General features: G+C 54.2%; 4 protein-coding genes across 4 annotated transcripts; 2 read left to right on the top strand and 2 right to left on the bottom strand.

The window, feature by feature from the left end:
* Positions 1-4,757: 4,757 nt before the first annotated feature.
* Positions 4,758-5,965, bottom strand: LTHEOB_6564 (Squalene/phytoene synthase; the record flags this gene model as incomplete). Its single annotated transcript, XM_035515834.1, has 2 exons — positions 4,758-5,757; positions 5,820-5,965. 2 exons carry the CDS (start codon positions 5,963-5,965, stop codon positions 4,758-4,760), a joined length of 1,146 nt encoding a protein of 381 aa, XP_035372599.1.
* Positions 5,966-6,187: 222 nt separating this feature from the next.
* LTHEOB_6563 (Snf2 family helicase) lies at positions 6,188-9,599 on the top strand (the record flags this gene model as incomplete). Its single annotated transcript, XM_035515833.1, has 2 exons — positions 6,188-6,431; positions 6,487-9,599. 2 exons carry the CDS (start codon positions 6,188-6,190, stop codon positions 9,597-9,599), a joined length of 3,357 nt encoding a protein of 1,118 aa, XP_035372598.1.
* Positions 9,600-10,845: 1,246 nt separating this feature from the next.
* On the top strand, positions 10,846-11,630 carry LTHEOB_6562 (H/ACA ribonucleoprotein complex subunit Nhp2; the record flags this gene model as incomplete). Its single annotated transcript, XM_035515832.1, has 2 exons — positions 10,846-11,155; positions 11,242-11,630. 2 exons carry the CDS (start codon positions 10,846-10,848, stop codon positions 11,628-11,630), a joined length of 699 nt encoding a protein of 232 aa, XP_035372597.1.
* Positions 11,631-12,426: 796 nt separating this feature from the next.
* LTHEOB_6561 (uncharacterized protein) lies at positions 12,427-13,209 on the bottom strand (the record flags this gene model as incomplete). The annotated part of the gene is made up of 1 exon (XM_035515831.1): positions 12,427-13,209. The coding sequence occupies one exon, from the start codon at positions 13,207-13,209 to the stop codon at positions 12,427-12,429; it is 783 nt and encodes a 260-aa protein (XP_035372596.1).
* Between the last annotated feature and the right edge of the window lie 1,848 nt (positions 13,210-15,057).

The following is a 15,057-nucleotide window of genomic DNA, read 5'->3' as shown; positions in this document are numbered from 1 at the left end:
GTCGACCTCGCCCTCTCATCTTACACGTCGTGGGACGGCCGGTGTTCCGAAGCGCAATGCAGGCTGGGGCCCAGGATGTGTAAGTACACAGGAGAGGAGAGGGGCTGCCCGTCCTAGCGCGCGTACGCGGAGGCGCTGACAACCGTGGGCGTCCTCCGTACCGTCCGCAGGATTTGAGACGGGCCACCGCCAATCGCGCACCAGCCGGCTGCCTGTCGGCTGTTCGTTTAGTTCTTTTTCGGGCCTGACTCATCGTACGGCGCTTTACCTCGCAGCCAGCCAAGCTTCACCGCCACTGGCCGCCTGCGGCCCCGTGTGCCCGCCTGCCACCCATGGGACGAAAACGCTCGACATGCAGTGTGCAGGTGAAGATGGCTGCTCGGCGCCCACTCGCCGAGGGCCTCTCCTCGCGCCCGCGCCCGTCACGCGGCCCTGCGAGCCATCCCGGTCGAGATAGACGCACACACTCGTCGGGTCGAGCAGAGATCATCATGCTGCCGTCCCTCGCCTACCCCGCCCACAGCTGAGCACTAACGAGTGCAGCCCTCTCGCATTCCCGGCTATTTACCCAACACGCCGCCGGTTTCTCTTCGTCACCATCTTCTCAGCACTCCTCGCGATCCAGCTCCGAGATGCACGACAAGTCTGGCCCGCTGCTGTCGCCGGTGGCAAGACGGCCCGCACTTGCTCCTGTGCCCATTTGTCCGGATGCGTGCACCAGATGATCGCCCTGCTAGGCTGCGCCTCAGCCGCACATGCAATGTTAGTCCGTCTGAGTGCTGCCTGCGCTTCACGTCATGGCTTTGCTGCACCCGAAGGTGCAGCTGCTCGCACTAACTTGCAGCTCATCACATCCACCACGCTACTGGCCGTGCGCGAGGTGTTGAACAAAGCATCACGCCTTTCCTATCTGGGACTGCAATTCTGAACTTCCAGCATTGTGCTACATCCCCTCAGACGACCTACACCACCGCCCTGTGGTCGACGTGTCGCCTGCTCACTGAGCGGCTCAACAAAGCGCCCTAGCTGGCCTCACCACTGTTGTATCTACTAACACATCTCCGATCGTTCAACAACCCAGAGCAAACATCCCTGTCCACACGGGATCCTGTACCACGGTAATGCAGCGTTTCTCTGCTGCCTTGTGCTGCGGACCGCCCTCCAGATGAAGTCTGGCATGGGTGTCACAAGGGCCCTCGCAGGCTCGTCAGGAGCAAGTACCTGTAGCTCGTCCGGATCGTACATGGCCCACATAAGGATTCGCTTGGTCCTCCGGATCCGTACCTGTCTCCATGGTAAGCCCCTGCCTCGCTAGGGGTTCTGCTTCTGTTATGCTATGTTTAAGTTTGGGTGCTCGCCCACTCATCACGCGCAGCCGGCAACCATGCGGAAGCGAGTGCATTCGTCCTTTTTTCCTTCTACCTTGAGCCGTGCTGGCCCGGCCTGACCTCCTTTGGAATCTTAACAACCGAGGGAAATGAAAGCATATCTCTTGCGTATGAATGTGTCGCACGCGTCACGAGATGCACTATCCATCCGGGTCCCGCATCACTCCTGTCTCTAGCTGTTACAATACCCTTGACGCTAAGTAATTCCGTGAAGGGGGGATTTGCTCCTGCTTTACCACCATTTCAGCTCAGTAACAGTAAGGTAACGGATTATTTGCAAAAGAATTTGGGGATTGACAAGGCCATTACAAGTTATACAAGCCCGCACTATGGATAGAAGCGACCCAGCCATATCGAACCCCGCAAGCAGCTACTTTGGACCAGCATGGATATCAGAGTTCTTTAAGTGTCCTCTTTTGTCTACTCATATTCTTTGGCTCAGGATTCCAGTTTCCTATCAACTTTGATTCTTTCAGAGCTCGGCTAGTCTGGTGTCAAAAGGTTTTGTGAGGCAATACGGAACGTCTGTACCTCCACACCAACACGGCAACTAGACTATGGATTAACCTTTTTTATTCTTCTTCTTGAAACCAGGTGGATCAACACGATCCCGTTCTTACCCAATTGAGTAATTTACTGTTCGTCCGGCTTCCGAAAAACCATTCACAAAACACCCCCGAACCACTAGCGCAATGTTCGATGAATCAGCTAGACTTCATATCTTCGACTATTATCGTAGATGACACACTCCTTTCGTTAAATGTTCAAAACGACGTAGAGAAAAAAGTGGTAACCTTGCGTAGGGGGCATAGAGAGAAGATGGAGAGGAACTTATTATTATGGAACCGCGGTGCCCAGGAAAGCGCGGTGGGTGCTGGGAGTTCATAGAACACATTATTACGTATGGTCTCTTAAGGTACTCTACTAGTGATGACTAATTTGCAAGCCCTACGCCTTCTAAAGGCCCCTCATTATCTACCACCGTCGTTCCAGCTACGGGCTCCACAACGGCTGTCGCCCACTTGAAGACTAACGCCCGTCTCATCACTTCATTACTGAGCACCAGGGCAGATCTCTTCTACCCTCTACCTACCTCTGTGAGCTCGGTATCCACAAATTGACGGGTTTCTGGTACAATATTCCCAAGCGAGTCCTCTTCGCCCGTCTTACCATCTGCTTCTTCGTTTTCTAAAACCATCAATGACACTCTTCTCGTTTCCGATCAATAACACCAATTCTCCTTTCCTGTAACTATACACAGAGAAATGACGATTTACATTGGACTTCCAGGCTCTTGTCCTATCTTAAGCAGATGCGTCCCCTCAAATTTCCAGGATGCGTGCAGTGCCGCACACTCGTTGTGATAAGCTCTTATGGCTTCTTCTATTTGCTGCTAATTACTTAAACCCCTTCCCCTGCTTCACCCCCCATGGTTGATATTGTTGGCCCTTTCTTTTTCTACAAGTGGCAGGAAGGATCGTGCCTTCTTACCGTATATGCAAGCTCGGCACAACTTCACGATTCAGTCTCTTACTCACCACACCTTGAGCCACGAAAAGACCAGCCTGCCGAGCATGGCGTGGCTGACGAACCTTGTTTTTACTTGTCATGCGGGTCGGTGACCGGCAACGCGGCCCAAAGACCGGATTAGACAAGTGCGATAAGGTGGTTCGGTGTCAGCCTTGGGTCGGTGCGGGATCGTGACTTCGAGGGGTGGGTAGGACAGGGGAAAGGGCGAGAAACGAAGCGAAGGATCTGCGAAGTTGGGCTGAGAAATGCACGGTGCGCTGCGGTTTGATGAGGAGGGGCGGCGTCGTCAAATTTCGTGGCGTGGGTGAGTGAGCGAGTCGGCGGCTCATACGTGTTTTCGCTTCCCTGGTTGTTTACATGGATACTGCGGCCGAGCTATATGTGCACTCCCGGTCTTGGCTGTTGGGCCCTTTCACCGGTGAGTCACCGTGCTAGTGAAGAGAGTTTATCAATGCAACGCATTGCATTATTCTGGCTGTTAAGATCCAAAAGTCCCTGCCGCCGAGGTTTCATCCTGGAATGTACGTGGATGTACCTGGAACGACGACTCGGACCGCGCTGCACGTACACATATGCGCTGTAGTTCTGCAATAACGCGCGTCAATTGCATTTTATCTAGATATGGATTGCGTCATGCTGCATCGAGGTTCCTGACTGTATCGAGCTTTGCCCATTTGCTTCCTATCAGTGCGTAGGATGCTAGAGCGCTCTACAGCGAACGATTTCACCGGCCAGAAGCTCGTTTTCAAATCGGCACCATCTACTTAGTCATTTCGCATGCTGGTCTAAACCGTACTTCTTGCTCGGAATGCCGCTCAATAGACACCTACCTACGTCATAACGCTAAAATCAACCACCAAAGCGTGCTGAGTTAATAAGGATCATGTTCATCTAAGACACGTAAAGAAATTTCAGAGCCATCTCCCGCTTCCAGGGCATGGCGGGTAACAAGTCAATGAGATTTCCCCAGTCCTTTTCATTGGAAATTTTAGCATCCTATTCATATGGGCAGTTAATACTGTCCGGATGTATTTATATAGCTTCATTGTTTACATCCGCATTAAGCTATTTGTTTGAACTGCCAATAAACGAAGAGTGTAACGTCATTCGTGTAACAAAGAAGGCTTATATCTTCTGCCACCCGCTATGCGAGTAGCTGAGATTCAAGATTCGCATAGTTGCTAAATCCTGCATCCACATACAAGTGGGATTCAACTGTTCTCATAGGAGCGAAAAGTACAAGATCCTTCGCAGGAAACGTCCAAGAAAGAGGGAAAGCGTCCATCACTCAAATTTAATAGCCTGTGTCGACCACATTTTCAAATGAGGTATACAACCCGTATTTAAAGCTGGTATGAATTTTGAGTTGAGGGCGGGATTCTTTTTCTCCCTTCTTCCATACAATATAGTACAATGGTGCAGGCGACTGCACAACCACAAATCTACACTACAAGGACGTTCAGGTCCTGCGTGAACATGGAGCCCTCGATGAAATGGCTCGGATCCGATCAGAAGCAAGCGTTTACCTTCAAGCTGGAGCTTCCACATTGCATCCTCTTGCTCCTGAGGAAATACATGTCTGCGCTCATTGTCGGCTGCGGTGCCAAAATGCCCTGCTATCTCTAACAGGCAAATCTCAGAACTGCTAATGTCCCACCGAAGCGTTTGATTGCAGGCAGACTTAATTGCAGAGAAGCGCACGAGAAACCAAACCTCTAGGCGAACGGCGACCAGAGTTCTGCGCGATCTTGACCGTAACCAGGTCAGTGATCCGGCAGTCGAGCCTGTCCTTGTGTTCTTGCTTTTCCTTTCGCCTCGATAGACCTACTTTGGAGGTAACTAGAGTTTTTTCTGACTAAAAGCCCAATATGCTTTCCATGGTAGCTTCCAGTCAGTGGTCCTCAGCTTGGGGTTGAAGACGTCAAAGTCCATTTTCTGCAACTTCTCCAGCCAAAGTCCAGTTGCAACGGCGGGCATCAGGGCGCCAAATCCTTTTTCGACATCCTGTAGCTGCGCTTGAGTACCTGCGCTCAGTTGTTGAGGGCTGTACCGGTGCTCTTCTTCATGGGCATGCTCGAAGTCATGGTCAACCTCGCTGCCGGCACGCAAGCCGCTCAGCATTGATCGTGCAGTGATGAGGTGGTCGTTCGCTCGCGTGGCTACAGCAAAAACAGCATCACGAAGACCATCCGCATCCGCCCCATACCGCAAAACTTCTTCTTCCTTGACGCCCGCTTCAGCCATTATGTCCAACGGTAGCAGCACGGCGCCTTGTCGACCGCCAGGCAAGGCGCCTCCAAATGCTGCCTGGTTCGAGTGGTGATTCGGCGGCGGAGGAAATGCGATTAATGGAAGCCCGCGTAGAACAGTGGCAATACCGGTCGCCTTGCCAATGTGCGAGGCAAGGTGATCGGCCGTGATAGAGGCAAGAGGAAGCGCCTGAAGGGTCAGATACAGCAGAGTCGAGTATGTGTTTTCCGCGTACGACTCGAGAGCTGCGAGAGTGGCGAAAGGAGGATTTCCGAGCGCCTTTTCACGCTCAGAGACGATGCGCAAAAACCATGACTTCCCAAGACGGGCGCGGCCTTGAGTGCGAGCGTCTAGAGCTTCGGCAGCGTGCGCAAGCAACACAGCGACAGGCTCTTTAGGCGGGGACCCTTGTAAAGCACGAGTCACGGCATCGCGCCAGAACTGCATGCGCATGCGGCCAACGGTGGTGTTTGAGGTCTGGTCGGCAATGCGGGCGACATCGACGTTGAAAGCGCGGATGGCAAGGTAAGCATCGCGAGCGTGGGGAGGGATAAAGGTCTGCAGGGTGAAGGACGGCGAGTCGTAGTGGCTGGTTGCAGGCACGCGGTCAGCGTCCAATTGACGGATGAGAGCAGGTGGGAGGGCAGCTACCGCAAAAGATTGGCGCAGTATGCGCGGGCTTTGTCCAATTCAGCATGTGAAGCTGCTGAGGCGGCATATGTCCTGCGGCAGCTCCGGCAGAGCGTAGAGCGCGCAGGGCGCCATCCTGTCCGGCAGGAAGAGCGGAGGAGCGTCATAAGAGGAGGAGCGAAGCGTGCAGGGCGCGGAAGAGAAGAGTAGCGACGTGGTGGAGCTGTAATGGCTTTTGCGCGACGGCGATTGGACTGCGCGACTATGACGTGTGGGCCGTGCATTAATAAGTCGGCGGCGCGTGAAGGCGCGTCGACTCGCTCGCCCGAACGCCGCGCGCTCCGCCTCTGCTCGACCATCGCCCAAAACGACGCGTCCTTCGGCGAAGCATGAGCTTTGGAGATCTCGACGAGCGCCCGGCCAAGAAGCGCCGTTTCTTCGTCGAGGATGAGCCCGTCCAGGAGCCCTCATCGCCGGACGACGTGCTCCCCGCTTCTGCTGAGCAAGACAACATCCAGAATGCAAGCACCCCAGGCTTCGACGCCGACCTATTCGCGTCGTTTGTGGGAGAAAGCGTCCCGGAAGATACCCTGAAGAGACTGCAAGAAGCTAGCGGCAATGACATCCAGCGCGGTAGGCACAAACACCCAGCCCTCGCTCCATGGTGCTGATTGTGATTCCCGCGCAGCTATCAACATGTATTTCGATGGTTCATGGAACGCTGCGCCCACCGCCGTGCCTCCTCGCCTCAGTGGCACCCTGGATTCCTTCGCTCAACCGAAAGACTCGCCTCCGCAGGTGAATTCTACAATAGATGATCCCGCTTCTGCTGTGCCTCAGCGACCTCGAGCAAGCACAACCATGCCAGACAAGCGATATATTGGTGCGTTTGGTGTCACCGGCTGGGCAACCAGAAGCGGAACCGGCCTGATCAAGTTCGGCGAGAAAGTGAACATCGAGCGTGCAAGGACTCAGCCGACAACGAAGCTTGGGCGCAGTGGCAAGAAAATACCAAACAAACGACAGGATATTGTTGTGCGTTTTACGAATGCGCGTGGCGAAGAAGTTGGTCGCTTGGAGAATGAGTCTGCCGCCTGGGTCTCCTCCTTGATCGACCAGAGAGTGTGTACCTTCGAAGGCTCATGCGTATATACCCCCGACAGGATACGCACCAACGATACCATCTACCTTCAGCTTCGAGCCTATTTGTTGAGAACTGTTTTTGATGCGGCCGCCTTCGTGAGGCCCGCCGACACGAATCGTGAATCTGCATTCTTTGAGGCCAAGGAAACCCAAGAGGAACGCAACCTACGCCTGCGCCAAGTGGCGATGGTGAAGCTGTTCGACGAAATCAACCTTCACCCCACCCGTGTGAACGCCCAAGCCGACAAGCATAAGCGCCAGGGATTGCTCAAGGCTGCCGAGATTGCGGAGAAGAACGAACAGCAGGGAGGTTCCAATCCAAAGTCTCAAAAATCATCCGGCAACGAACCTGGGACGCCGCCATCAGATGAGACCGAAGAAGGCGAGGAACTTGAGCAGGACCAGCTGGATTCTCTTTACAAGAAGGCGCAGTCTTTTGACTTCAATACGCCTGAAGCAGAACCTGCAAGCACTTTTGCTATGGACCTTCGGAAGTATCAAAAGCAGGCACTACACTGGATGATAAGCAAAGAGAAGGATAAGAAGTCCGATCGCAGAGAAATGTCGATGCACCCACTCTGGGAGGAGTACGCTTGGCCAACCAAGGACGTGGATGACAGTCCACTGCCTGAAGTCGCGGGTCAACCGGCGTTCTACGTGAACCCTTATTCTGGAGAGCTGTCTTTGGACTTTCCTGTGCAAGAGCAAAACTGCTTGGGTGGGATTCTGGCGGATGAGATGGGCTTGGGCAAGACTATTGAGATGCTCAGTCTGATCCATTCTCACACGGCCGACCTTTCTTCCCCATCCGACGGCGTCTTAGCAACAGTAAACGATCTTGCGCGCTTGCCCACTCGTTCATCATCAGTTGGAAGAGCTCCTCTGACTACGCTTGTGGTAGCACCCATGTCACTGCTCGCTCAATGGCAAAGTGAGGCCGAGAAAGCCTCCAAACCGGGGACTCTCAAGACCATGGTGTACTATGGCTCTGAGAAGACTGCTAATCTCCAGAAGCTTTGCTGCGAGGCAAATGCGGCAAATGCTCCAAACGTCATAATCACCTCGTATGGCGTCGTCCTCTCTGAATTCAACCAGGTCGCAGCCATGGACGGCAATCGTGGCTCCCACGGCGGTCTTTTCTCCGTGGAGTATTTCCGCATCATCCTCGACGAGGCTCATTTTATCAAAAACAGACAATCCAAGACTGCAAAGGCCTGTTACGAGCTTTCTGCCCAACACCGCTGGGTTTTGACTGGTACACCCATCGTCAACCGTCTTGAAGATCTCTTCTCTCTCGTGCACTTCCTGAGAGTAGAGCCCTGGTCAAATTTCTCGTTCTGGAAGACCTTTATCACTGTTCCGTTTGAATCAGGAGACTTCATCCGGGCTCTCGACGTTGTTCAAACAGTGCTCGAACCTCTTGTCATGCGCCGTACGAAGGAGATGAAGACTCCGGATGGTGAAGCACTGGTGCCGCTTCCGCCGCGAAAGATTGAGGTTGAATCAATTGAGCTTTCGAAGGCTGAGAAGGACGTCTACGACTGGATTTATACCAGAGCGAAACGGACGTTTGCTGCTAATGTTGAGGCTGGAACACTCATGAAATCTTACACCACTATCTTTGCCCAGATCTTACGTCTTCGGCAGAGTTGCTGCCATCCTCTACTAACCCGCAGCAAAGATATTGTTGCCGAAGAAGAAGATGCTGCTAACGCCGAGGACCTCTCGAAGGGTCTGGCTGACGACATGGACCTTGATACCTTGATCCAACAATTCGAAGCTGAAGACGAGAACGGGGAGCAGGACGCCAACCGGTTCGGTGCGCACGTCTTGAAACAGATTCAAGCAGAGCAGCACTCTGAATGTCCCATCTGCTCCGAGGAGCCGATGGAGGAGCAAGCCGTGACGGGTTGCTGGCATTCTGCCTGCAAACAGTGCTTGCTTGACTTCATTGAGCACCAACGTGACAAAGGAGAGATTCCGCGCTGTTTCACCTGTCGAGAACCCATCAACTCACGCGATGTGTTTGTTGTCGTGCGTCACGATAGCTATGATGAGGATGAAGCGCTCTATTCCTCACCCGGAAACTCTGGCAATCACACCCCGCGCATTTCCCTCAGACGGGTCAAATGCGCCGCCTCCGCCAAGATTGAAAATCTCCTCTTCCATCTCAAGAAGGTCCGCCGCGAGGAACCTGCCACCAAGTCGGTGGTTTTCTCGCAGTTCACTAGCTTCCTCGACCTCATCGAGCCCGCCCTCACCCGCGATAATATCCCCTTCGTCCGCTTCGACGGCAGCATGTCGCAGAAGGCACGTGCGGCCGTGCTTCAGGACTTCACCAGCCGAGCAAAAGGCGTGGTTTTGCTACTGTCGCTGCGCGCCGGCGGTGTAGGGCTGAATCTCACGGCGGCGAAGCGCGTCTACATGATGGACCCTTGGTGGAGCTTCGCGGTCGAGGCGCAGGCCATCGATCGCGTCCACAGAATGGGCCAGGAGAGCGAGGTGCTGGTAAAGCGGTTTGTGGTCCGGGGCAGTATCGAGGAGAAGATGCTGAAGATTCAGGAAAGGAAAAAGTTCATCGCCAGTAGCTTGGGCATGATGAGCGATGAAGAGAAGAAGGTGCAGAGGATTGAAGATATCAGAGAGTTGTTGAGTTGAAGTGCCAGGATCTGGGTGGTCGGTTCCAAAGGGTTGTGTCATATTGCTGCTGTACAGGCTAGGGATCTGGGGTATATTCTATTGGACAGTTGTTTCAAGCTGTTGCTGACTGGGCGGCTTTTTATGGAAGCATTTCTTGCACCAACGGACAGGGCTGTAGGCAGATTTTTATCGGAGTAAAATCACTGCTTGTTTTGATCACTTGAGCACATTAGCATGACGAAAAGCTTAGTTCGAATAAAGATATTCTAGATCTACAGTCCCCTCTTGCAGCCGACGGCTAGCGTGGATTTGTTTTTTGCTCATGTCATGGGTAGTTGAAGCTATGGTCCGGACGAGAATGTCGAATTTTTAATTCTACATACGCCTCTGGACGATAGCTTCAGCTACCCACATATGTTATTTTTCTAAGGCAGAGCTGGGGCATAGTCACACTATGTTCTAAAGCCCTGCTATTCTTCGCGCTAGCCATTGGCTGCGAGAGGGGGCTGTATCAAGACGCCGACAGCAGTACAGTTGGTAGAGGTTCTAAGATCAGACCATGGGGCGAGATGTAATTAGCTGAAAATAGCCCCCGTGAGGTTGACCCTTAAAGGAAAGCAGTCGGCTTGAGTGGGGCACGCTCGCTCGTCTGCAACGATGCTTTGAAGGCATAAAAGCACGGCCTCTTGTTGACATCTCGAGTCCAAGTTAAAAAAAAAAGCACCTCCATGATTCTGGACACAATATATTAAATCATGGTCTAAAGAAAGCGCCTGCCCTTCTAGCACCTTCTACACTCCTGACAAAGACGAGAACATGAGCGAGGTCGGCGCATCCGTTGTAGAGTCGACTATTAAGCTCTTCACTTTTTGTCGCTGTCTACAGAAGAAGTGGGAGACGATCTCAAGCTCATGGCTATGTGGCATTGCAGTGTTGGGTCCCATTGTGAATGTTCTCACGAACTGACCTTGGTACAGTGGCGCAGGCTCATCGGACTCGATGCGTCGTTAATATGAATTTCCAGCTGCGAGACTGAGGAAAGCAAAGCGAGCTCGGATTGGTGGGCATGAGGTGGAGCGACAAGGCGCGGCAAAACGTCGGAACGATCGAAAAGTTGCTCGAAATTTTTGGAGCGCCCGCACTGAAGCTTCTCACGACTGCGACGGCAGCTCCACAACACCACCACCACTTCTCACCCGCCAGCCTCCACGACCCTTCCCTTTCCTTCTCACTCGCTCTCAGTCGGAAAGTCAGTCGCTGCACAATGGCCAAGGACAAGGTTAAGGACAAGAAGGAGAAGAAGGAGAAGCGCTCCGAGTCCGACGGCATCAAGAAGAGCAAGAAGGACAAGAAGGAGAAGAAGTCTGAGCACATCACTGAGGCTCTCCTCGCTAGCGTGAGCGATGCCAGCTCTGGCGCCGATGTCAAGACCACCGTCGCTATCAGGACTGTCGCCGACGAGAGCGATGATGAGACTGCCCGCCCGGCCGTCGTTTCCGCCAACCTGGTTCCCTTCGCCGTGCCGCTGGCCGACGACAAGACGACCAAGAAGCTCTTCAAGACTGTGAAGAAGGGTACGTTGCCGCTCTACCTTTTGCGCAGGAAATCAGCGCACATATCCTGCCATAGAAGCTTGCAGCTAACCAGCCCTCGCACACAGCCGCCAAGCACAAGACGCTCAAGCGCGGCGTTAAGGAAGTCGTCAAGGCCGTGCGCAAGTCGCCGACGAACATGCCCGCCTCGTCGCTGATCGAGGACCCGTCCGCCATCGTCGTCATTGCCGCCGATATCAGCCCCATGGACGTCATCTCGCACATCCCCGTCCTGTGTGAGGAGCACAACATCCCCTACATCTTCGTCAGCTCGCGCGCCGAGCTCGGCGCCGCCGGCAACACCAAGCGCCCCACCTCGGTCGTGATGATCTGCAAGGACCGCGGCACCAAGAAGGGCGCCGCCGACGAGAAGCCCGAGGATGAGGCCGAGTACAAGGAGTCGTACGACGGCGTCGCCAAGGCCGTGCTCAAGGCCTCGAAGGGCGTGAGGCGTTGAAACGAGGAAAGTAGCGCATTTGTGTGAGGGTTTTCCTTGCGGATTACTGGTGGGGTTGGAGATGCTGAGAGAGCAGCGTTGTTACTTGTGTGCCGCTTTGTTGGCCATGAGGTGTCGGATGGAGAAGGAAAGATGATCTCCCTGCTGCTCACAATAAATCACGGGAATGATACGGCGCATGCGGCGTTGGACGGTCGGATACGGCTTCTTTTGTGTACAGTTGCTCCTCGGGCTTCGACAATCAGCGAACGAAAAAAAAAGTTGGTGGCGAGTTAACTCTGTCAATGAGATGGGAGGAATGGCTGTCCGACCGAAACATAGCAGCTGCCATACATGGTGGCTCATACTAAATCAAGAGAAGTTCGATTCATATTCTTGGCGCGTTCACAACCTCGAATATTTCTTTTTGAGCCGTGCGAACTAAATTTTCTAACCGAGCACGATCAATCGTTTTCAATTAGACCTGTTGTCACGAGTAAGTTGGCCATCTAGTTGAGATTGCCTGCTCACGAATTGTTGGATTACTGAAGAAAGCAGAATTGATCGGAAGAAATCTTGATTTCTTTGCGGCTCATCTAAAACATTATCCTTTTCTATAGGAGCTCGCTTCATGGAACCCCGGATCCATGATTCCAAATCCCAGTCATCTAACGCCTTTTTTCCATGCTTCCAATATTAAAAAATAACCAGTACGCCAAAATCCTTGGTATCTTGCGTCGAAGAAAAATCCGCAGTCTTGCTCTAAAAAAGCGCTCAAAAGCTCACATCCGGTGTCCTCTTCCTCTACACACTTTCTCTAGTGGAAGACCCAAAGAGGCAAGCCACCGGGGCCTCTGGCGGCTCTCCTGCCATCCTCGCCCTCCATTTCGACGTAGGCGGGGGTGGAGCTGCCGCTCCTCATCTCCTCCTCGGTCTCGATGGGGCTCTCCATGACCAGCTCCAGCCAGTGGGCGAAGCCGGGCTCGATGCTGCCGGTGATCTTGGCCTTGCCGACGCCGCGGACGTCCTCGAAGAGACGCAGGACGCTGTAGTCACAAGCCTCGAACTGGGCCTGCCAGCAGTCGACCTCGAGCGAATCGCAGCCGGAGAAGGCGGCGGCGACGTCCTGGGCGGTGAAGAAGGGGTCGGTGTCCAGGCGGATGCTGACGCGCCAGTTGCGGATCTGCGACGAGACCGAGTTGCGCAGGACGGGCTTGGCGGGCTCGATGAGGAAGGGCATCTTGGTGAGGAGGGTGCCGTGGGCGGAGAAGGTGTTGCGGGCGTACAGGATGGGCGTCGCCTCGTCGTGGATCTGCTTGCAGGTGCTGAGGATGGCCGGGTGGATGTCGGCCTTGGGCAGGTTGCGGCACGCCGACGAGTGGTAGCTGGCGGCGCGGCGTTGTTGCTGCGTCAGATCCGGCGGCGTGAGGAGCATCTCGTATATTTCATTGCGGAGCTCGCCCGGCAGGCGGAGGAAGGGCGAGGTCTGCGTCTTCTGCTCCGGCATTGGCGTGGGTTGCGGCTGCGGTGGTGGTGATGCGCCGCGGAGGGTCATGGTGGCGGGTTGTTGGTTGAATGTGGTTGTTGTCGTCGTAGCCATGGTTGTTGATTGTGTTGGTGGTTCTCCGATGGTGGTTTGTGTGGAGGTTGGTGGTGATTGCTCGTCAATTGATATGCTGTTTGCTGATGATGGACGAATGTAGCAGTGTTTGGCGGGCGTATATATGTAGTATGCTGCTAAGGCGGCCGATAATAGGAGCACAAGCATGGGCACCGGGCCGCCTCGCATGTATCTCGCACGGCCATGGCGTGTTCGCGTGTTTCTGGCTTATCGCGTGAGTGGTTTTCGCAAAAGTTGGAAATCGGGATGTGCGACGCAGGTGTGCGTAAGGTGTACGAGAACGGGAGTAATCGGGAGGGCTGCTGTCGTCGGGGGCGCCTCGGGGCCGCGGGAAAGTAAGGTGATCCTCAGCGTGCACGGGCCGCCGTCACCTGTATCTCTGACGCCCAGCCAATCGCCTGCCGCTCGCCGGCCAGGGTTCTGTCACGAATGTAGGTGGTGGAGTGATGCTGCCTCATTCGATCGCCCCATCCCTTGCAACCAGCAGAGCCCCCTTCTCAGCCTTCCACCGCCGAGCCTTCCCGACTTTCGCCCACCTCTAGTGCCCGTTCTTCGGCCCGCTTCCAGGCCATGTACCACGTCGATCGTCCCTGGCTTCGCCGCCCTGTGCCACGATCCTCTGCTGACCGGCACTTGCAACGTCCCGAAAAAGATTTGTTCTGGCCGCGCCACGTCTGAGTCCAGTCCAACACGAGCTGTCGAGATGACTCTGCACATCCTCACCGACAGAACCTGTCTGAGCTTGTGCCTTTGTACTCCAACCACAGCCCGCGGAACGACTGCCGGAACCTGGCTTTGCATGCCTACCTACGGCTCACAGGTATCACTTTGGCCAGTGATTCGCTAAATCACCGCTGTCAACGCGTCAGTCCCACAGCGCCAGGGATATGCTGTCTGCTTCACTTTGAACGTCCTGCTGAGGTATTTTTTGGTTTTCCTTTTCTTTTTCTTCTTTTACCTTGCTGCATCGGAGTCCACGAACGACGTCTCCGGAAGCGAGATAACAGGTTCCGCGAGACATGACAGGGTCGCCCATGCTCAGTCAGACCACATAGAGCATGTGTTTGTGCATGATAGTAACACACTTCCAACTGCTGGTGACTCAGCGGCGACAACGGCGCCGAGGGTTTGTGGAGAGCCAAGGCCGTCCGGGAGATCGCCGCGTCCTTATCGGGTTAAACGAGCGGATGATGAAGATCCAGGAATGCCCCTTTGAGCGGATGCTTTCGCCGGTTGATTTTCGTCTCTTTTGGGGACCGAGCGCCACTTCCACGATCGTGCTCCTCCCGGCGATCGGCATCTATCGGGTGTATATGACGATACTCACAGGCCCGGGCCTGTGAGTTGGTCGAATCCTGCTAATCTCCTGTTCATCCAGCTATTTTCACAAAAATTTTGGCTCCGTCGAATTGGTGGCTCTGACTCCTACTACACTGTTAACTGACTCACACTAAGCCTTTCGCAGCCCATCAGGAGGGCCTTGTTACAAAATAACTCAAGGTGATATTTGCAGAGGCTCCGACGGTGGCCTCAGCATCCAGGCGGTCGAAAAGTCCCGGAACAACCAAATTTGAAAATGGTTCCCATGGTCAGTAGCTACGTCAAGGCATAAACTTACTATGAGCCGTCATCGGGTGTCCGGATCTGAGTCTTTTTTTTGTCTCTCCGAGAAGCAAGTATCCACAGGCTCCTGGGCTCTTCGGGTTTTGGCGACTTGCTTGGGCACCAGACTATTGTCTCGCCAGGGGAAAGGGTGCGATCAACACGACGTGTCATGTCGGGCATGACAGAGTTTGCGCACATGCTCGTTATCGAGGCCCGAGGTTT

This window comes from Lasiodiplodia theobromae, assembly GCF_012971845.1.
Source record: "Lasiodiplodia theobromae strain AM2As chromosome Unknown scaffold_19, whole genome shotgun sequence".
Classification (NCBI taxonomy): domain Eukaryota; kingdom Fungi; phylum Ascomycota; class Dothideomycetes; order Botryosphaeriales; family Botryosphaeriaceae; genus Lasiodiplodia; species Lasiodiplodia theobromae.
The sequence above is the reverse complement of the archived record's forward strand: the minus strand, read 5'-3'. Positions and strand labels throughout refer to the sequence as shown.